The sequence below is a fragment of the Centroberyx affinis genome, unplaced genomic scaffold, assembly GCF_046629955.1.
Source record: "Centroberyx affinis isolate AG114_WGS23_722 - 3 ecotype Tasmania unplaced genomic scaffold, CSIRO-AGI_Caff_v1 ptg005445l_1, whole genome shotgun sequence".
Classification (NCBI taxonomy): domain Eukaryota; kingdom Metazoa; phylum Chordata; class Actinopteri; order Beryciformes; family Berycidae; genus Centroberyx; species Centroberyx affinis.
Window position 1 is genome coordinate 505,890 of NW_027282725.1, and position 15,856 is coordinate 521,745.

The 15,856-nt window shown below is 45.8% G+C and overlaps 1 protein-coding gene across 1 annotated transcript in view; it reads left to right on the forward strand.

Annotated features, from left to right (window-relative positions):
- ctnnd2a (catenin (cadherin-associated protein), delta 2a) overlaps positions 1-10,770 on the forward strand; it is a 241,785-nt gene extending 231,015 nt beyond the window's left edge. Inside the window, exons 23-27 of the mRNA XM_071546768.1 lie at positions 4,892-5,018; positions 8,353-8,484; positions 9,089-9,169; positions 10,424-10,532; positions 10,626-10,770. Of these exons, the coding sequence (XP_071402869.1) occupies positions 4,892-5,018; positions 8,353-8,484; positions 9,089-9,169; positions 10,424-10,532; positions 10,626-10,770 (594 nt within the window). The remainder of the gene's footprint in view (positions 1-4,891; positions 5,019-8,352; positions 8,485-9,088; positions 9,170-10,423; positions 10,533-10,625) is intronic.
- Positions 10,771-15,856: the final 5,086 nt, after the last annotated feature.

Here is a 15,856-nt window from a genome sequence, read left to right on the forward strand (position 1 = left end):
TTATTCTCGATTCCCTCTGCTGTACAGTGCAAACGGGAAAAGGCGGTGAAAACCTTTAAGGAGATGAACATTTGAAAAACTTCAAAGGACATCAAACCAACCCTGGGCCTAAGAAGCTATCTCTGTGTTTCACCTGGTCCGTCTCTCTGATGTTGGAGTTCACCTGTTTCAGAGAGAGACAGAGAGAAAGAGAGAGAGAGAGAGAAAGAGAGAGAAAGTTGGAGTGTAATGAGACAGCCTTTCTTAGCACAGAGGCTAGCAATGGTATTCAGTAAGGCAGAGAGAGGTAGAGCTACAGAAGCTAACGTTTACATTTACATTTTAGGCATTTTGCTGACGTCATCCTGAGCTATTTGCAATGAGTGCAACAGCAGAATAAGCTTCAATTCCTATATCACCAAAATCACAAGCTACCAAAATAAGGAGTGCCAGGTTCAGTGCGTGGTTGCATGAAAAACCTTCAAACCTAAGTTTGTCCCTTTAGGCAAATAATGCCCTGAGGCCAGGTATTTATTTAGGAGCGTTGCATAAAGCCCCTAAAATTACCTCCTCAGCAGGGCTCATATTTAGCCTTTTACAGTAGTTTCAGCCGTAACACTACAGTTGAGTTCCTTGTTACTGTGGCAACCATTCACTGTGCATCATGTGCGATCCCCAGAGGCTCAGCAGAGACCGCTATTATTTTGCAACATCTATAAAACTCTTTGCAATTTCATCAAAATGTACATTGTGACACCAAACCATGTCATACACACTTATTTCATCCAAACTATTTTGAATTTTTTTGTACTAGAAACTGGCTGCAAGCTAGCTAATGGGAAAATGCAACGATCAAGCTACTAGCTTGGTGAATTTCAATCTTGCCAACAAGAAAGCTGGAATCATATTTGGCTATTTAGCTAGATATCCTGAAGCCTCCTACACATAAAACATAATTTTCTTCGACTGAACTATTAATTTATTTGAAAAAAATAGCAATATAAAAATGGCACAAATGCGCAAGAGACCATGAGAGGCACCTCAACAAGGAAATGCTCTTAAGGGGCTTTGTGCAACCCATCAGCAATAATATAATGATGACTTAAGGAACTTTCCTTTATCTGCAGATGTATCTAAGGATATTCCTTGAGTGGCAAGACAAGTGGGTTTTGTGAAACTCACTTGAGTTTAAGGTGAACCTTAGAGAGAGAGAGAGAGAGAGAGAGAGAAAGGTATAAAACTTAACTAAGAGCTTTTGTGCGACCGGGCACAAGGCCTCAGTCCCACTACAATATTCCTGTGACCACAGATGGATCATGGGAGAGCGAAGTGCCAGCAATGGTATTTAGAAACATGAAAAGTGTGGAGTGTGGAAAAGAGTGAGAGAGAGAGAAAGGGAATGAAGGAGTAAAAAAAGGACAGTGTTCACTGGTGGTTGAGGCCCAGAGGGGACCCACCGCTCATCATGTGTAACCTTTTACAGTTTTTGCCGTAATTGCTGTCTGGCATGAGCGCCGACAGATAGACACGCACACATGCGCGCACACATACACACACACACCTCATTTGTTGGGGCAGTAATCGCTTTTTACCTCGCAGTCCCACGACCTTCAACTAACTGTCCAATGACGGTGAGAGCAACAGGCACAATGGTTGCCTAGCAACCTGCTCTCTTTCTCTCTCTCACTTTTCCGATAGGGGCTGAAAAGAGTGTTAGAAACTGAGAGAGGGAGGGTGAGAGGGAGAGAAAAAGTCTGTGGAAAGAGAAGGAAATGCAGGTAACAGAGAAAGGGGGTTGAGGTGAGAATCAGAAAGACCAAGTACTGCTGGTCTACAGACATACAGACAACTTATAGTGAGTTTCACAGTACAGACTGACAGACACAGTAAGGACAACAGGACCTTGAATACAGTGCAAATGGGACATTTTAATGTCACAGACCCACAAATGGAAACGCATTAGACCATGGACCCTTGTCTGATAAGATTTCGTCCCATATAGGAAGATTTTTGTTGTTGATTTACTAACGATTTGTATAACTATGTGCACTATTGTGGAGTAGTAGTGGTAAGAGTTAGGGGGCAGTTGTGGCTGCCTGTCTCCTTTCATTTCAGTTAATTTTCAATGACAGTTCTCCGTCATCCGGACAGGGCTGATGGCACGTCCGTATCCGTCAGATTTCCCTCTGTTTTAACGGACAGAAAGTTTCTTCTTTTCCTCTATGAAGTAGCACCGCTATGAGCAAAGCCTTCTTGGCAGGCATGTTTTCTTCTTGCTCTACTCCGTACTTCTGCCACGCCCACCACACTGACGTTCCAAAACAACCCAATGAACAGAAATCTAGCTGTCAAAAATTCTGTCCGTTTTCTGGCGGATCAGTGTGGCCATCCCCTGAAACCTGTCATTTTTATATATTCTCTGATTGGGATCATTGCTTGTGAATTCAGTTATGGTTAAATTTAACTATTGCTCATTTTGCTGGGAGGCTCCCCTCAAGGACCCCTGTGGGGGCGTCCCTGGACCCCACTTGGGGAACCGCTGCTACAGACAGTAGACTGCACAAATCTACAGAAATACATTCAACATTCAATATTCAGTAACTGTGCGTCGGAGCAGCGTGGCAGTTTGACACAGTGTCCAATTGCGCGTCGGCCCGGTGTACCGTGAGGAAGTCACACCGTATATAATGAGATGTGCTGAATAATGCGATGGAGGGGAAAGAGGGAGAGAAAGAGAATGTGAAACAAGGTGAGGGAGCAGTGCGCAGCGGCTGAGGGAGTGGCGGATAAATAGATGAAGTGGGAGCGAGGGAAGGAATGGCGGAGACTGGCAGCGAGCTACCTTTGAACTGCTGTGTGTCAGAGGATTCAGCTTTCTATTAGTCATCAGCGCCGTGCCAGGAAATAGGAGTCAGAGCAGGACATGGGACCATGTTAACTTCAGTCCACTTCTCTCTCTCTCTCTCTCTCTCTCTCTAGGTCTCTCTACCTCTCTCTCTCTCTCTCTCTCTCTCTCTTGCTACCTCTCTACTTCTCTTCCTATCGTCACTCTTTACTTTCCAATCATCACTCTTCCCCCGTCTGCCTCCCCCTCCCTGCTCTAATTACTTTCTGTCATCTTTTTCTGTCTTTCTCCATTTCTACCTTTCCTCTCCCTCCTCCCTCTCTTTCTATTACCCCATCTCTTGCCCGCATCTCTCATTCTCCTCCTCCTCCTCCCCTCCTTCTCCTCCTCACTCCATCTTATCTGAACTGCTTCACCTCCCCCATGTGCTCAGAGTCACTACAGTCCTACCAGTTTCCCATTGCCAAGCCGACGCCCCCAGACGGTAAAGCTATGATGGAATGTGTCTCCATTATCTTTTGATTATCATCTGCTTGTGGTGCTTTGCTTTCAGAGGTACCCAATTATCTTAATGCTAAATTGAATTTGGTTCCAGCTCTGTGACTGTTGTTGACTCTCGTAATCCATTTTTATGAAAAGGGCTTTGCTCCAATCACCGCTAAACTAATACATATACAAAGCCAATGGCTTTGCAGTAATTACGCTTGTGGAGTTGTTGGTTGTATTAATTTTTTCTACAAGGACAGTGGAATATTCGCTAAGCCTGGGCTTGATGCATGCGTTTTAATTTGTGTGTCGTCTGGGTTTGTATACGTGTGTGCACAGCCGCGCGCGTGTGTGTGTAGTGTGTATTTGTCAGTGTCTGAAATTAATGTTTTGACTCGCCAACCAAGGGCTGGTAAACTCAAAAAATGTATCTGCCAAGAATGTATTTGCTGGCCAAAATAATTTTTATAGAAGTACATAATTTTTCAATGAATTATGTCAAAGTTTGCAGAAGTTTAGACGCTACTGCTTTGGTAGAGCAACAGGCAGCCAATCAGGAGCCAGTGTGTTGATACAGAGCCAGTGTTTTGCTTTGATTTGATTGGCTCAGGGTCAGACAGATTGTACAGTGTTCAGCAGGGACAAAGTTTGAGAACAGACAAAGACCAAAGACTCTGTATAACTGAGCCATTCAAAAGTTATCATCTAAGAAAATGACCGGCTGTGTGATCCTTATTGATTTATCCGCCAAAGACACATTTTACTGGCATTCGGTGCGTGGTGGGTGGTAAATGCGGACGCTGTCAATCATCCTTACATACGTGCAAGCTTGTGTGTGTGTGTGTGTGTGTGTGTGTGTGTGTGTGTGTGCCCGAGTTGCCCCAGGGGACTCAACATGATGATGTGTGTGTTTGAGGATGTCTGCAACACTGGCCCATGCAGGGCTTTATCTCTAGACTAGTAGACCACAAATACAGTACGGTGATTCATCAGTATTGAGTCACAGATGCAGCCATTGCAGAAGTCTCACTTCTTACTGCACACTCGCAGAACTACTGCTGCACTTTTGTTCCCTCCTTGAGATTGTTCGAAAAAGTCGGAAGTTACAGTGAATGGTCTGGTAACTAGCTGGTTGAGAGACTTAAGTCTTTTATTTTAAAGTATAATCATTTGGTTCTACTGTATAAAATTAAAGAAGGAACTAAAGTATATGCAGTATGGAGGCAGGAGGATATGAATGAAAGGGGGCTTATGCTGTATTCTGTTTACACTAACTTTCAATCACTCTACTGTAGTAAAGAAAAAGAAAAAGCGTAAAGAAAAAACACTTAAATGCTTAAAAAATGTTAGTAGAGGAATTTGCCTATTTTTCTTGACTATTTGTCTGTAAAATGTTTATCTCGCCTAATCAGGGTTGGGGAAAATGGATTAAATATGAATAATGGGAGTACAGTCATCTGATTACAAAAAACAGTTATTGTAATCTCTTATAGCTATCATAAAAATACAGTGGTCAGATAGCACTGGATCATGTGTACTGTGTGTAATGTGTTTCTCTTTGGGTTTGTGTGTTTTTTCCAGGACGGCTACTCCCAGTACCACTTTGTGGGCTCTGCCTCCACAATAGAGAGAGACAGACAGAGGCCCTACTCCTCCTCACGCACCCCCTCCGTCTCTCCTGTCAGGAACTCCCCAAACAACCGCTCCGGTGAGGAACATGACAGCTGAAATGGATGGGCCACTTGTGTGTGTGTGTGTGTGTGCGTGTGCGTGTGTGTGTGTGAGAGAGAGAGAGAGAGAGAGAGAGAGAGAAAGAGAGAGTGTGAGACTGAGTGATTGCAAGTGAGAGTGTGTATGATATGAGAGAGAGTGAGAGAAAGAAAGATATTGTTGATAGGGGAGTGAGTGATTGTATGTGTGTGTGCGTGTCGCTTGAGGACAACCAGAACATACTAGACACACATGGATTTTAATGAGCTATAGTTTACCCATTAGCCAGTAGCGTCGGAGCTCGCGAGCCTATCAGTCTTCACGCTGGGGCTACAAAGCTGTTAGCGTCAGCGCTCGCCCACCCACCGGCCTTCATGCTGTAAAGTGCGATTATCGTTAGCCTTTAGCCTGAGCCCATCGGCCTTCATGCTTTGCAAAGGGCGCATTAGCATTAGCTGTTAGCGTCAGTGGTAGGAGAGCCTTCAGCTGTGCTTTCTCCACACCGGGCTTAGCAAGCTGATGAGGCAGAAAAGTACTTTTCCTTCCTCCCGGCTTAGGGGGGGTCTTCAAGGACCCGGCTAGGGAGAGAGAGTGTGTGTGTGTGTGTGTGTGTGTGTGTGTGTTAGAGAGAGAAAGAGAGAGGGATGAGATAAACAGAGAGAAAGAGATAACGAGAGAGAGAAAGAGAGCAGGGAAGAAGAATTAGGCATTGAGGAACGGTTAATGCAGGGAGGAGGAAGCGAGGGATGAAGGTTTGACTTTGGCCAGCGACATTGAAAACGAGAAGCTTTGAGATCGTAGCGCGGAGAGAGAGAGAGAGATTCGTGGGCGTCTGTTGCGTGAGGAGGGGAGGGTGGAATGGCTCGAAATGACTCCCGTTCTTCTCTCCTTCTCCTCCCCTCGCTACCCTCCACCCCCCACCCCCCCCCTCGCCTATCCACTCCTCCGCCCCTACTCGTTCACCCGTATCGTTCTCCTCCTTCTCCTCCCCCTCGCGGTAATCCTGCTTTCTTCTCACCTCTCCTTCTGATCTCTCACTCTTTACAGGCCGCCTCACTGCGCACGCATGCACACACGCACACGCACACACACACACACACACACACACACACACACACACACAACGGTATCTCCTCTCTGCATACTGCTCCAAACTGCGATTCGGCCCCTTAGAGATGGATCAAAGGAGAGAGAGAGAGAGAGAGGGTGGAGAAGAGAGTAATGATGGGAGTGGAGGCACACAGGGAAAGGAGTGAAGGAGTTAGTGTGAGGAGCGAGTGGTAAAACTGTGAGAAGGATGGAGAGAGAGAGAGAGAGGGAGACCTTTCCATCCATCACAGCCCCCACAGGGTTCTGCTGTGTTTTGTGCTGATAGCACTCAGAGTGAGTCTCCTGGGCTCTCGTATCCGACGGTTACAGGCCTAGTCCCCACGGTAACCATATCCAATAGTGACGGCACGGTCTACTGGGGTGCCGGTGACAGGTTAGAGCGTTCCCCTTACCAGAATCGGTGGCGGAGTTGTCAAAGCCTCATAAAAAATTGCGTGTGTCAAAACATTATGAAAGCCTCCCTTCTCTCTCTCTCTCTGTCTCTTTCTTTCTCTCTTGTTTTACTAAATATTTGCACACTACCTGCACATATACCTCTATCAGTAGGTGTGGTTTTCTTTATGGGAATTTGTTTTTATATGTGTATAATATAAGACAAAAAAAACCAACCAGATTGGAGGCTGGAATGCTTCTTAGCTGCTAATGTTAAAGATTGTAGGGTTGGATAACAAAAGGGGTCCTCTAGCTTTTCAAGTGGAAAAAGAGAAATTCAAGGCACTCCAGAAATCAGTTTAAAGGCCTTTATTCTATTTGGCTAGTCATGTTTGTTAAGTGTTTTGGCCCCATGGCCTTTATCGGGGTACAGAAGCGTAGCCAAATAGAATAAAGGCTTTTTAACTGATTTCTGGAGTGCCTTAGATCTCTCTTTTGTCCACAAACCGTAGGAAACGTTTCTGTTTGTGCAACTGAGAGTGCTCTCCATTAACTGTGTGTGTGCATGAGTGAGCACCCATGCATGTGTGTTTCTATACACCTACAGTCCTACAATCATCTGCAGTTTCCAAAGTTTAGTTTAGCAGGCCCATATTTAGAATGTCCTTCACTTCGCAGGGCAAAGATAACATATATATATACCGTATGTACATTGGGTATTTAAAGGAATGTTTAGCTAAGCAGACTGAGGGGGCTGATACACAGGTATGCAGGATTCTAGCAATTCAGTGTGTCAAGATAAGAGTGAGTGAGTAAGCACTTTAAGTATGCTGTAAGGGGATTACATTGTGATGTGCTGTGAGAGTGTGGCGAGTGTGTGTGTGTGTGTGTGTGAGAGAGAGAGGGGAAGAGATTCAGACTAAAACATTGTGTGTATGTGTGCTGGGAGGGTCCTTGCTTGTGCGGGTGTGTTTCTGCATGGGCATGTGTGTGTTGGTGCATGCTGTGTATCAAGGATCCTATGGAACAGCTTGAGAAAGTGACGAAAATTGAAAATTCTTGGTTTTGAAACTAGTAAAATAGGTTTGAAAAAGTAATAGTGTAGTGTTTGAAAAGCCCAGGAGGAAAAAAATACAGCAGCAAGTCTTTCCACCTCCATGTTTGTGTTGGTTCTGTGTTGTAGTCAGGTGTCTTCGCAAGGTTTGGGGGTTGCGTGGCGTTGGAACTCAGGTAGTGTGGTGTGTTATCCCAGTCTTCACCTCGTTGTCAAGTGTGGGTGCCTCTACGACTCAAGACAAAAGAAAAAAAAAACCTGTGAAAGCCAGTTCAGGGTGTGATGTTCAGTCTTTTCACAGTCTGTTCAGTTATGAAGTATGTCGCCAGCTTAAGGGGAAAGTGAACCAAATTTCTTTGGCTTTGTTTTCTAGCTGTTACAGTAAGTCATAGCTAGCCAATTTTGCATCTGGCCCTTTCAGATGAGCTGAAAAAAACAGAGAGACACTTAAAAATGTTGACCAACAAAATGGAAATATACCATAGAAAAATCATGTAAAAGCTATGGAATTTGATATCACAATTAGGTGTCCAACAGCTTTGTGTGTGTGTGTGTGTGTGTGTGTCTTCTGAAGGATTATCCCCAGAGGTCCTTTAACATGCTGGAGGTGACCCTTTATGCTGACAAGCTAAATGATGAATAATGACTCCGCACCTTGAGAGACACACACACATACATGAACACACTCATAGAGAGCGTGAAGGTACATGCTGTTCTGTGTTTATTGCTTATTATCGTGTGTGTGTGTGTATGTGTGTGTGTGTGTGTGTGCGTGTGTGCGCGTGCGTGCGTGTAGCGAGCGCCCCAGCCTCCCCCAGGGAGATGATGAGTCTGAAAGAACGCAAGATGGACTACGACTCCACGGCAACCAACGCCGGTTTCCATAGCAACAAAGGAGAGCACACTTCCCGGAAAGACGCCATGGCAGGTGTGTGTGTGTGTGTGCGTGTGTGTATTTGCATGTGTGTGTGTGTGATGGAGAGACAGAGAGAAGAATTAAACGGTTCTATTTTATCCCCCTCTTCATCTTTCTTTCTCTTCTATTTCCATCCCTATTTCTCCTCTCGCTTTCTCCCCTTGTCCGTCCCTCTTTTTTTCTCCCGCTCACTATTTCTTCCTCTCTTCCTCGAACACTATTTCATTTTTCTCTTTCTTTCCCCCTATCTTTCTTTCACTCCTTTCTCACTATCTCTTGCCCTCTCTCTTTGTCTCTATTTCTTTCTCGCTCTCTCTTCCTTTGTCTGGATTTCCCTTTATATATTCCTCTGCCTCTTTCTCATTCTTTCATCCTGGTAGATTTTTTTTCTGTCTTTCTCTCCTAGTGTTTGCTTCAGGTCATGAGGGACAGGCTAATTGCCAGACTTTTAGACAGAGTGCATGAAGACTTGGACGCTAATTAGCTGACTTTTCACTAAACCGCTAGCAGTGTTTCCCCCAGATTTGCTGACCTTATTATTACTATTATAATATCTACTTTTTCCATTCTAACAGTCACATAAATGTATTGTCTGTCTATCCATCCCTCCACCTAGTGCAAGTATCCTGCGGGACATCTACATTGTTCCGAAACTCTTACTTGACTGCCAGTGATGACATCAAGCAAAACCAGGTGAGTTGCTAGTGAACACACACACACACACACACACACACACACACACACACACACTGACATATCCAAGACCCATCATATCCCAAAAAATATATTTATAGCACATTCTAAATTGACTTTACTGCACCCTTCCACATTTGTGCACACACACTCACACACACACACACACCGACACAGCAGGTTTTAGCAGTGCATGCATGTCGTCAAGTCCCTCGCTACTTGGCATATGCTGTCATGACAATGGTTATTAGGAATGTGATAGCGGCAAGATGGAAGAGGCACACACACACATACACACACACACACACACACAGACACACACGTACAAGGTGGCTTGCTGTGATAAGAGTCACATTGGCAGAATCTGCGATAGAGACACGCCCTTAGCCCAGAGAGCATCAAACCATTGCAACCTAAAACCACACCCGATGGGCAATTAAAATCTTTATCTCGGTTGATTGCGCTAATTATTTGCTTCTGTTTAATGACTCTCCTTGGGGGAGAGGGAGGAGGGGGCGGTTCAGTAACACACAACAGCATCACAGCCTTAGAAGCGAGTGGGGTTAAAAGTTTGGTCGGTTTTGTTTATTTATCCGTGTTAAATACAAAGACTGTGTAATACAGAAGTTCCCTTGTCGGGACACAAAGTTTGGCTTTACCAGCGCCAGTTAAATGGACTATACTGAATAACTCAAATGGGTTTGTGAGCAAAAGGCTATCACACGTATGACTGCATCCTCACATACACACACACGCGCACGCACACACACACGTACTCTCTTGCCGCTCAGAGTTATAGTATTTGAGATGAATTGCCCCCTTCAATACCTGCATGTAATAGAGAATTCACAGCATGAGTCCCTTCCCAGTTGATTCCTCTCCAAGCCTTTTACCCGTACTGCCTGCCTTTCAATCCCTTCTCCCCCCCCCCCTCCTCCTCCTACTTCTCACTCTCTCCCTCCGCTCTCCTCCCCTCTCCGCCTCTCCACCTTTATCTCCTTCCCCTCTTATCACTCGTCCTCCCACTGTCCACTTTCCTCTGACTCTCCATTTTTTTTTTGCTTCTCTCCTCACCTTGCCGCGTCTCACCCACTCCTCTCTGTCTCTCTCCCTCACCTCTCCACTCCACATTTCCTTCCTTCCCATCACCACCACCACCACCACCGTCCAACCCTTCCCCCCTGCCAGGCCCCGGTCCAGCCCTGCGTCGTGCCCCCCCAGCCCCAGCAGGACAGCCCGTCAGCGGCCGCGCTAAAAGACTACGACCCCTACCCTCCCCCTCCCTCCTTCCCCCAGCCCCAGCCGCCCCAGCCTCCGCCACACAGCCAGAGCCGGAGCTTCGACGAGGCCTACTATGAGGACCAGCAGGGACCCCCGCCCCCTCCGCCCCAGCCCCAGGTCCAGGCCCAGGCCCAGCCGCAGGCCCACCCCCAGCAGCCCCCGAGCTCCGCCGGACCGCCCCGGGACCCGCGGGAAGACCTGCGCATGCACCTGGGCCTCAAGTCCACCGGCAACTACGTAGACTTCTACTCGGCCTCTCGGCCGTACAGCGAACTGAACTACGAGACCAGCCACTACCCGGCCTCGCCTGACTCCTGGGTCTAGTTAGACTATGACAGTGGGTGGGTGGGGAGGGGGGGTAACAGAGAGTCTGTGTGTGCGTGTGTGAAAGGGATTATTTTTGCAAGTGATCAGCAGCAGCTTAGAACAAGGTGACCGCCAGCGGTGCATTTTAAGGGGGAACTTGTAGTCGGAGGAAGGAAATTAGTGTACTCTAAAATAAGGGGAACAGACAGAACTAAAGGGGGGGCGGGGGGGTTAAGAGGTGAAGTCAGGTCGAGTGACGAGGAGAGACTGTGCATGTGCATGCCGACATTTTCCTTTTTTTCTTTATTTCCAGGCCGCTTCATTCGTTCAAAGACAGCTCCATCGGACCGGCGAGTGGATAAGGAGCAGGTGGGAGTAGATATGAAGAAGCGCGTTTGAAAAGGGTGAGAGAGGAGCGGGCAGGGGGAACGGAGAGCTAGAAAGACGAGACGGAGGGAGCAAGGAAGAGGCCTTGAGGGGAGGAGGGAGATGGGATCAAGAAATAATGGGGATGAGGATGAGTGAGAGCTCTTACTCAGGCGGACTAGGAAGTGGCTTGACCTTTTGGCTGAGGCGGAGAGAGCCGGAGAGCGGAGGAGAGGAAGGGGATGCAGGAGGGAGAGACAAGGAGGAGATGAGGGTTCTTCAGGAGGTCGACGAGAGCAAAAGCACAGAGAAAGATGAAAGCACATCAGGCACAAGGCGAGGAGTGGATGTTTACCATTTTACCCAAGTGGCAAACGTAGCAGTGCTTTCATCCCCCCTTTTGTTCGCTGCGCTGACCTCGCAGCCTACAAAGGCTTCTTTCTGTGTTTGTTTTCATGGAATGTCATCTTCAAGAGACAGTTCTTCGCTTTTTTTTTGGTAGTTTCATTCTTATCATTGTTCTTTGACATCTTTTTTTATTTGTACTTTTCTAAATTTTCACTTTAAAATTAAATTTTTTTTTATTTTCTGTGTACAGTTCAGAGGTGATATAGTGTGTATATTACACATTTTTTTTGGATTGGGCCACTTCCGAAGATCTGGACATTGTTTTTTCCATGACTGACTACTGACTTGAAAACAACAAAAGCAACAGCAACAAAAACAACAACTGAAACAAGGACACAAAAAGCAGAAAAAGACAGACGGTATGTCAATGAGCACCTGTCTTTGTTGAGCCCTTTTCACAGGTGGAGAGAAAGTCCTGCAGTATTTGTCTTTTTTTTCTCTCCATCAAGTGACTTTCTTTGTGGACGTGCTGAAACTTCAAGAGACGTCGGAGACCGTCGGAGCGTCAGAGCAGCATCGCTCCCGGGTCCTCGTCAACAAAGTGCTTTTTCACTGCCTAAAGAATACATGTATATGTTCGAAGCACACTCTCTGTCTTTGGAAAGGGTTGACCTCTGTATTTTCCTTTCGGGGATCCGACGTGTTTGACCATAGCAAGTTTCAGTGGTTTCTCATCATCACTTGTGCATAAAAAAAGAAAAAAAAAGAAAAAAACGAGTCTGTCCTAACAAGAGCCACCGTGATTATTGTACAACTCACTGTACAGTAGAGAGAACGAGAGAGAGACTTGACATTGTGCCAAACTTTGACACCTCGAGGACCAGCCCTATTGGACTCTTAAAGGGACATTCTGTTGAAGTTTACAGACAATGACCGGATGACTCCCTCTCCTGTTTGTAACTTTTGTTTTCTTGTGTTTTGATCAGGTGAAGACGTACTTAACCGCTGGGGATCATAGGGAAGGGCGACAACCCCCCCCCATAAATGTACAGACCTGCCTCTCTGTGTTGGCTGAGCGTGTGTGGGTGTGATTGTGTGTACGTGTGCGCACGTGTGTGTGTGTGTGTGTGTGTGTGTGTGTGTGTGTGTGTGTGTGTGTGTACACGTGCATGTGTGTGACAGGACGCGTGGCCCGTGTGTGTACACGTAAGCTTGAGCGAGCGTATCTATGCATGCATGTGTGTATAGTTGTGTGCGTTGCGTGTATGTGCGTGCGCGTTCCTGTATAAATCAATGTCCGAGCGAGGCATTCCTACCGACAGTTTGTCTGATTTTACAAGCAAAGAAAAACCAAGGTAAAAATCACTAGAATGAATTGTTGATATAGAATGACAAATCTATATATATATGAATATAAATATATATATAATTTTTATGTGCAGATGTCAGTGTCACTAAAAGCAACAAATGTTTGAAGAGAAAAAACGATTATGTGGTGTACAGTAGGACTCTTGTTCACTTGACCTAAACGTATGGAAACTGCTGATCGGGCCCCCCCCCCCCCAGTCGAGACAAAGAGAAACCCCACCTGAAGACGCTCAGGCTCTGGTGCGAGTTGTGTGTTATTGTGTGTCCATGCTTCTTAGATGACCCTGCTGAGAAAGGACCGTACTTGAACACAAGGAAAAATAAAAAGACTCTTTGCAATCAAAACGCCGTGGTCTGGAATGATTGCTGGGTAAATGATGTATATGTTCCAGGAGGATAGAGAAAACATATAGAATATACATAGGGAAGACAACACCTGATGCGTTTTAAGGGTTTTTTTCTGTAGCATCCTTGCAGGCTGTTATATTATACGGAAAAACGAGTTGATCTTCCTATTAGCATAAAAATAAGGAATGTCTACTCACATTTTTGCTGCCCCCATGAGTTTTATTTAATGTACTGGTGACAATATAATATTTCAAGCCAACAATTGAGTTGAAATGTCACCAGAGACATTCCCGCCTCTTTATGTTCAATTTTGCTGTTGTCCATCTCCCGAGATTGTGGATGTGCATACAACCTCCCCTTTTTGATTTTTTTCATTGACATTTTATAATGGATTTTCAATGTTTTGGCCTTGTTCCAGGGTTGAGGCGTTTTCACCATACTGTAGGGGAGGCAATATCAGCTGTCAATTTCAGTAAAAAGCAGGAATGTCAAGGTATGTCAGTGTCATGATGTATAAATCACATTTCAGATACCAAAATTAGAATCAGTTTTAATCTCCATGGACATTTTTTGGAGACATAATGTACGTATTGTAAGTGCTGTAGGTAAGAGACAAGATATTCCACTCCACACACAAGGTGACACAATACACAATACACAATACGCGGGACAACAATAAATTCGGACTGGGTTTACACAGATAATTTACCACTGTTGTCTCCCTCGCTGACAAGAAACGCTGTTAACATCTTGATACCATCATCTGTTCGCACACAAACACACTCGCTGGGGACTTGACTGACAGGTGTGTGGGAGCATGTTACATGATAATGCTTTGGATATCAGCCGCATTCACAGTTCCACTGATAATGACCTCTTTCAGATGCCGTATGGTTAATGTACTTATGCAGCGTAGCGGTGATAGGCACGTATGAGCATGGCAGGACAGGGGGTTTATTATTTTACTGTGATGTTGGCCTGGAGTGACAGCATCGAGACGTGGTTAGAGTAGCATTAATAATAATAAAGAGATGTAAAGCCAATGCAAGGGTTCATACATCCACCAGCCGCTATTGTCACATCAATGACAGTGGACAGACATCAAAGAGGCATGTAATGGAAATTCCCATTTTCTATTTTTCCTGTCGTTTTGCTCCCTTTTTATTTCACCCTATACTGCTTTGATCCCATTCATTCAGTTACCCGTTCTGAGATTGAACTGAACTTGAAGCGTATTAAATGAATGGGGCTGAGCTGGAGGTAGCAGCATTTGTTACAATCCATTGGAATTCATGTCTCCCCCTCCTCCTCTCCTCCCTCCTCCCCTCCCTTGCTTCTCCTTGATGCCGTCTAGGTTTGGCCTGTGAAATGTAGTGTTGGGTAATAACTCCATTGCGTTGATTATTAGCCTTCACAATAGAGGCAAGGCTCCTCTTGTCTGAGCGCAGTCCCATAGTGGAAGGCTGGTGTAACTTAATGTGGCATGAAAATAGCTCCTCAATTTCCGTACGCACAGCCTTTCGAGAAACTGTCCTGTTCCACCCTGCCGCTGCCTCCGGCCTTCACTCTTTCCCTCCCCCTCTTCCTCACACTTGTCCAGCTTTCTCTCTCTCTCTCTAGCTCTCGCACCGTTCCTGACCATTCAGCCATGGCGCACCTCAAGCAAGGCTCAGAGGTGTGCGCATGTATGCGCACATGCATGTCAGCAGATAGTGAGGCGGTGAAGGGGGACGGGGAGACAGAAAGAGAGATGTAAGGGAAAAAGGAGACAGAGACATAGTGGGGGAGCAGGTGGAGGGCCTGTGATTTATACTCAGAGGAATTGAGCATGAAATCAATTTGTGTTTAAGGAGAAGTGAGGATCCACGGTGCCACTGTGTGCCACAGATAGACCTTGAGGAATTAATACTGTCATCTGAGAGGGACGGGTGGAGACGGAAGGAGGGAGAGAAGGATGGAGGAGGGAGAGAAAGAGGGAGGAGAGGTTGGAAAGCGAGGGAGAGGAGGATGGAGATGGAGGGAAGGAAGGGGAAGCAGGAAGGATGAGACAGGAATGCTGGAAATGATGGAGAAGTAAAAGGCATAATATTAGAAGAGGCAGCAGCAAGAGCAGCAGTAGTAGTTTTACCTTTATCAGCAAATAATCATAAGACCAAAGCACAATCTGGATACTACTTCAATAGAACAAAATGCATTAGGATCATACAGAAACATACAGTAAATACTGAACAATGACAGTCTCTGCCTATACACAACTGGGAAGCCACACTGAGGTAAAGGGAGAGAGTGTGATCATGAGGAAAGGAGGGAGGCAAAGGTACAGAGGACTAAAGTAAGTGAGGTGATTGAAGAGATAAAGTACAGAAGTTCACAAATCCCCGCTCATTTGAATCAAGATGTACTTGATTCAGCATGGGGTTCAACATTCCCCTCCTCTGTAGTAGATTCTGCTGTCTTCACAGGATATGCAGCAGAAGAAACGTATGGCAGGGAGCCTCCCCGCAGCCAAACATTCGCTGCTGTTTGACATGGGTGTTATAGTGGTTCATTTGCACCTGCGGGAAGTGCCAGGATGTTTCAATTTGATCCTTGCCAGGAAATCTTGCACCGGGCAGAAAGAGTGAATAGTGGTGATTAATAGGCCTGCAGATAGCCACGGCAAATCAGTATGGAT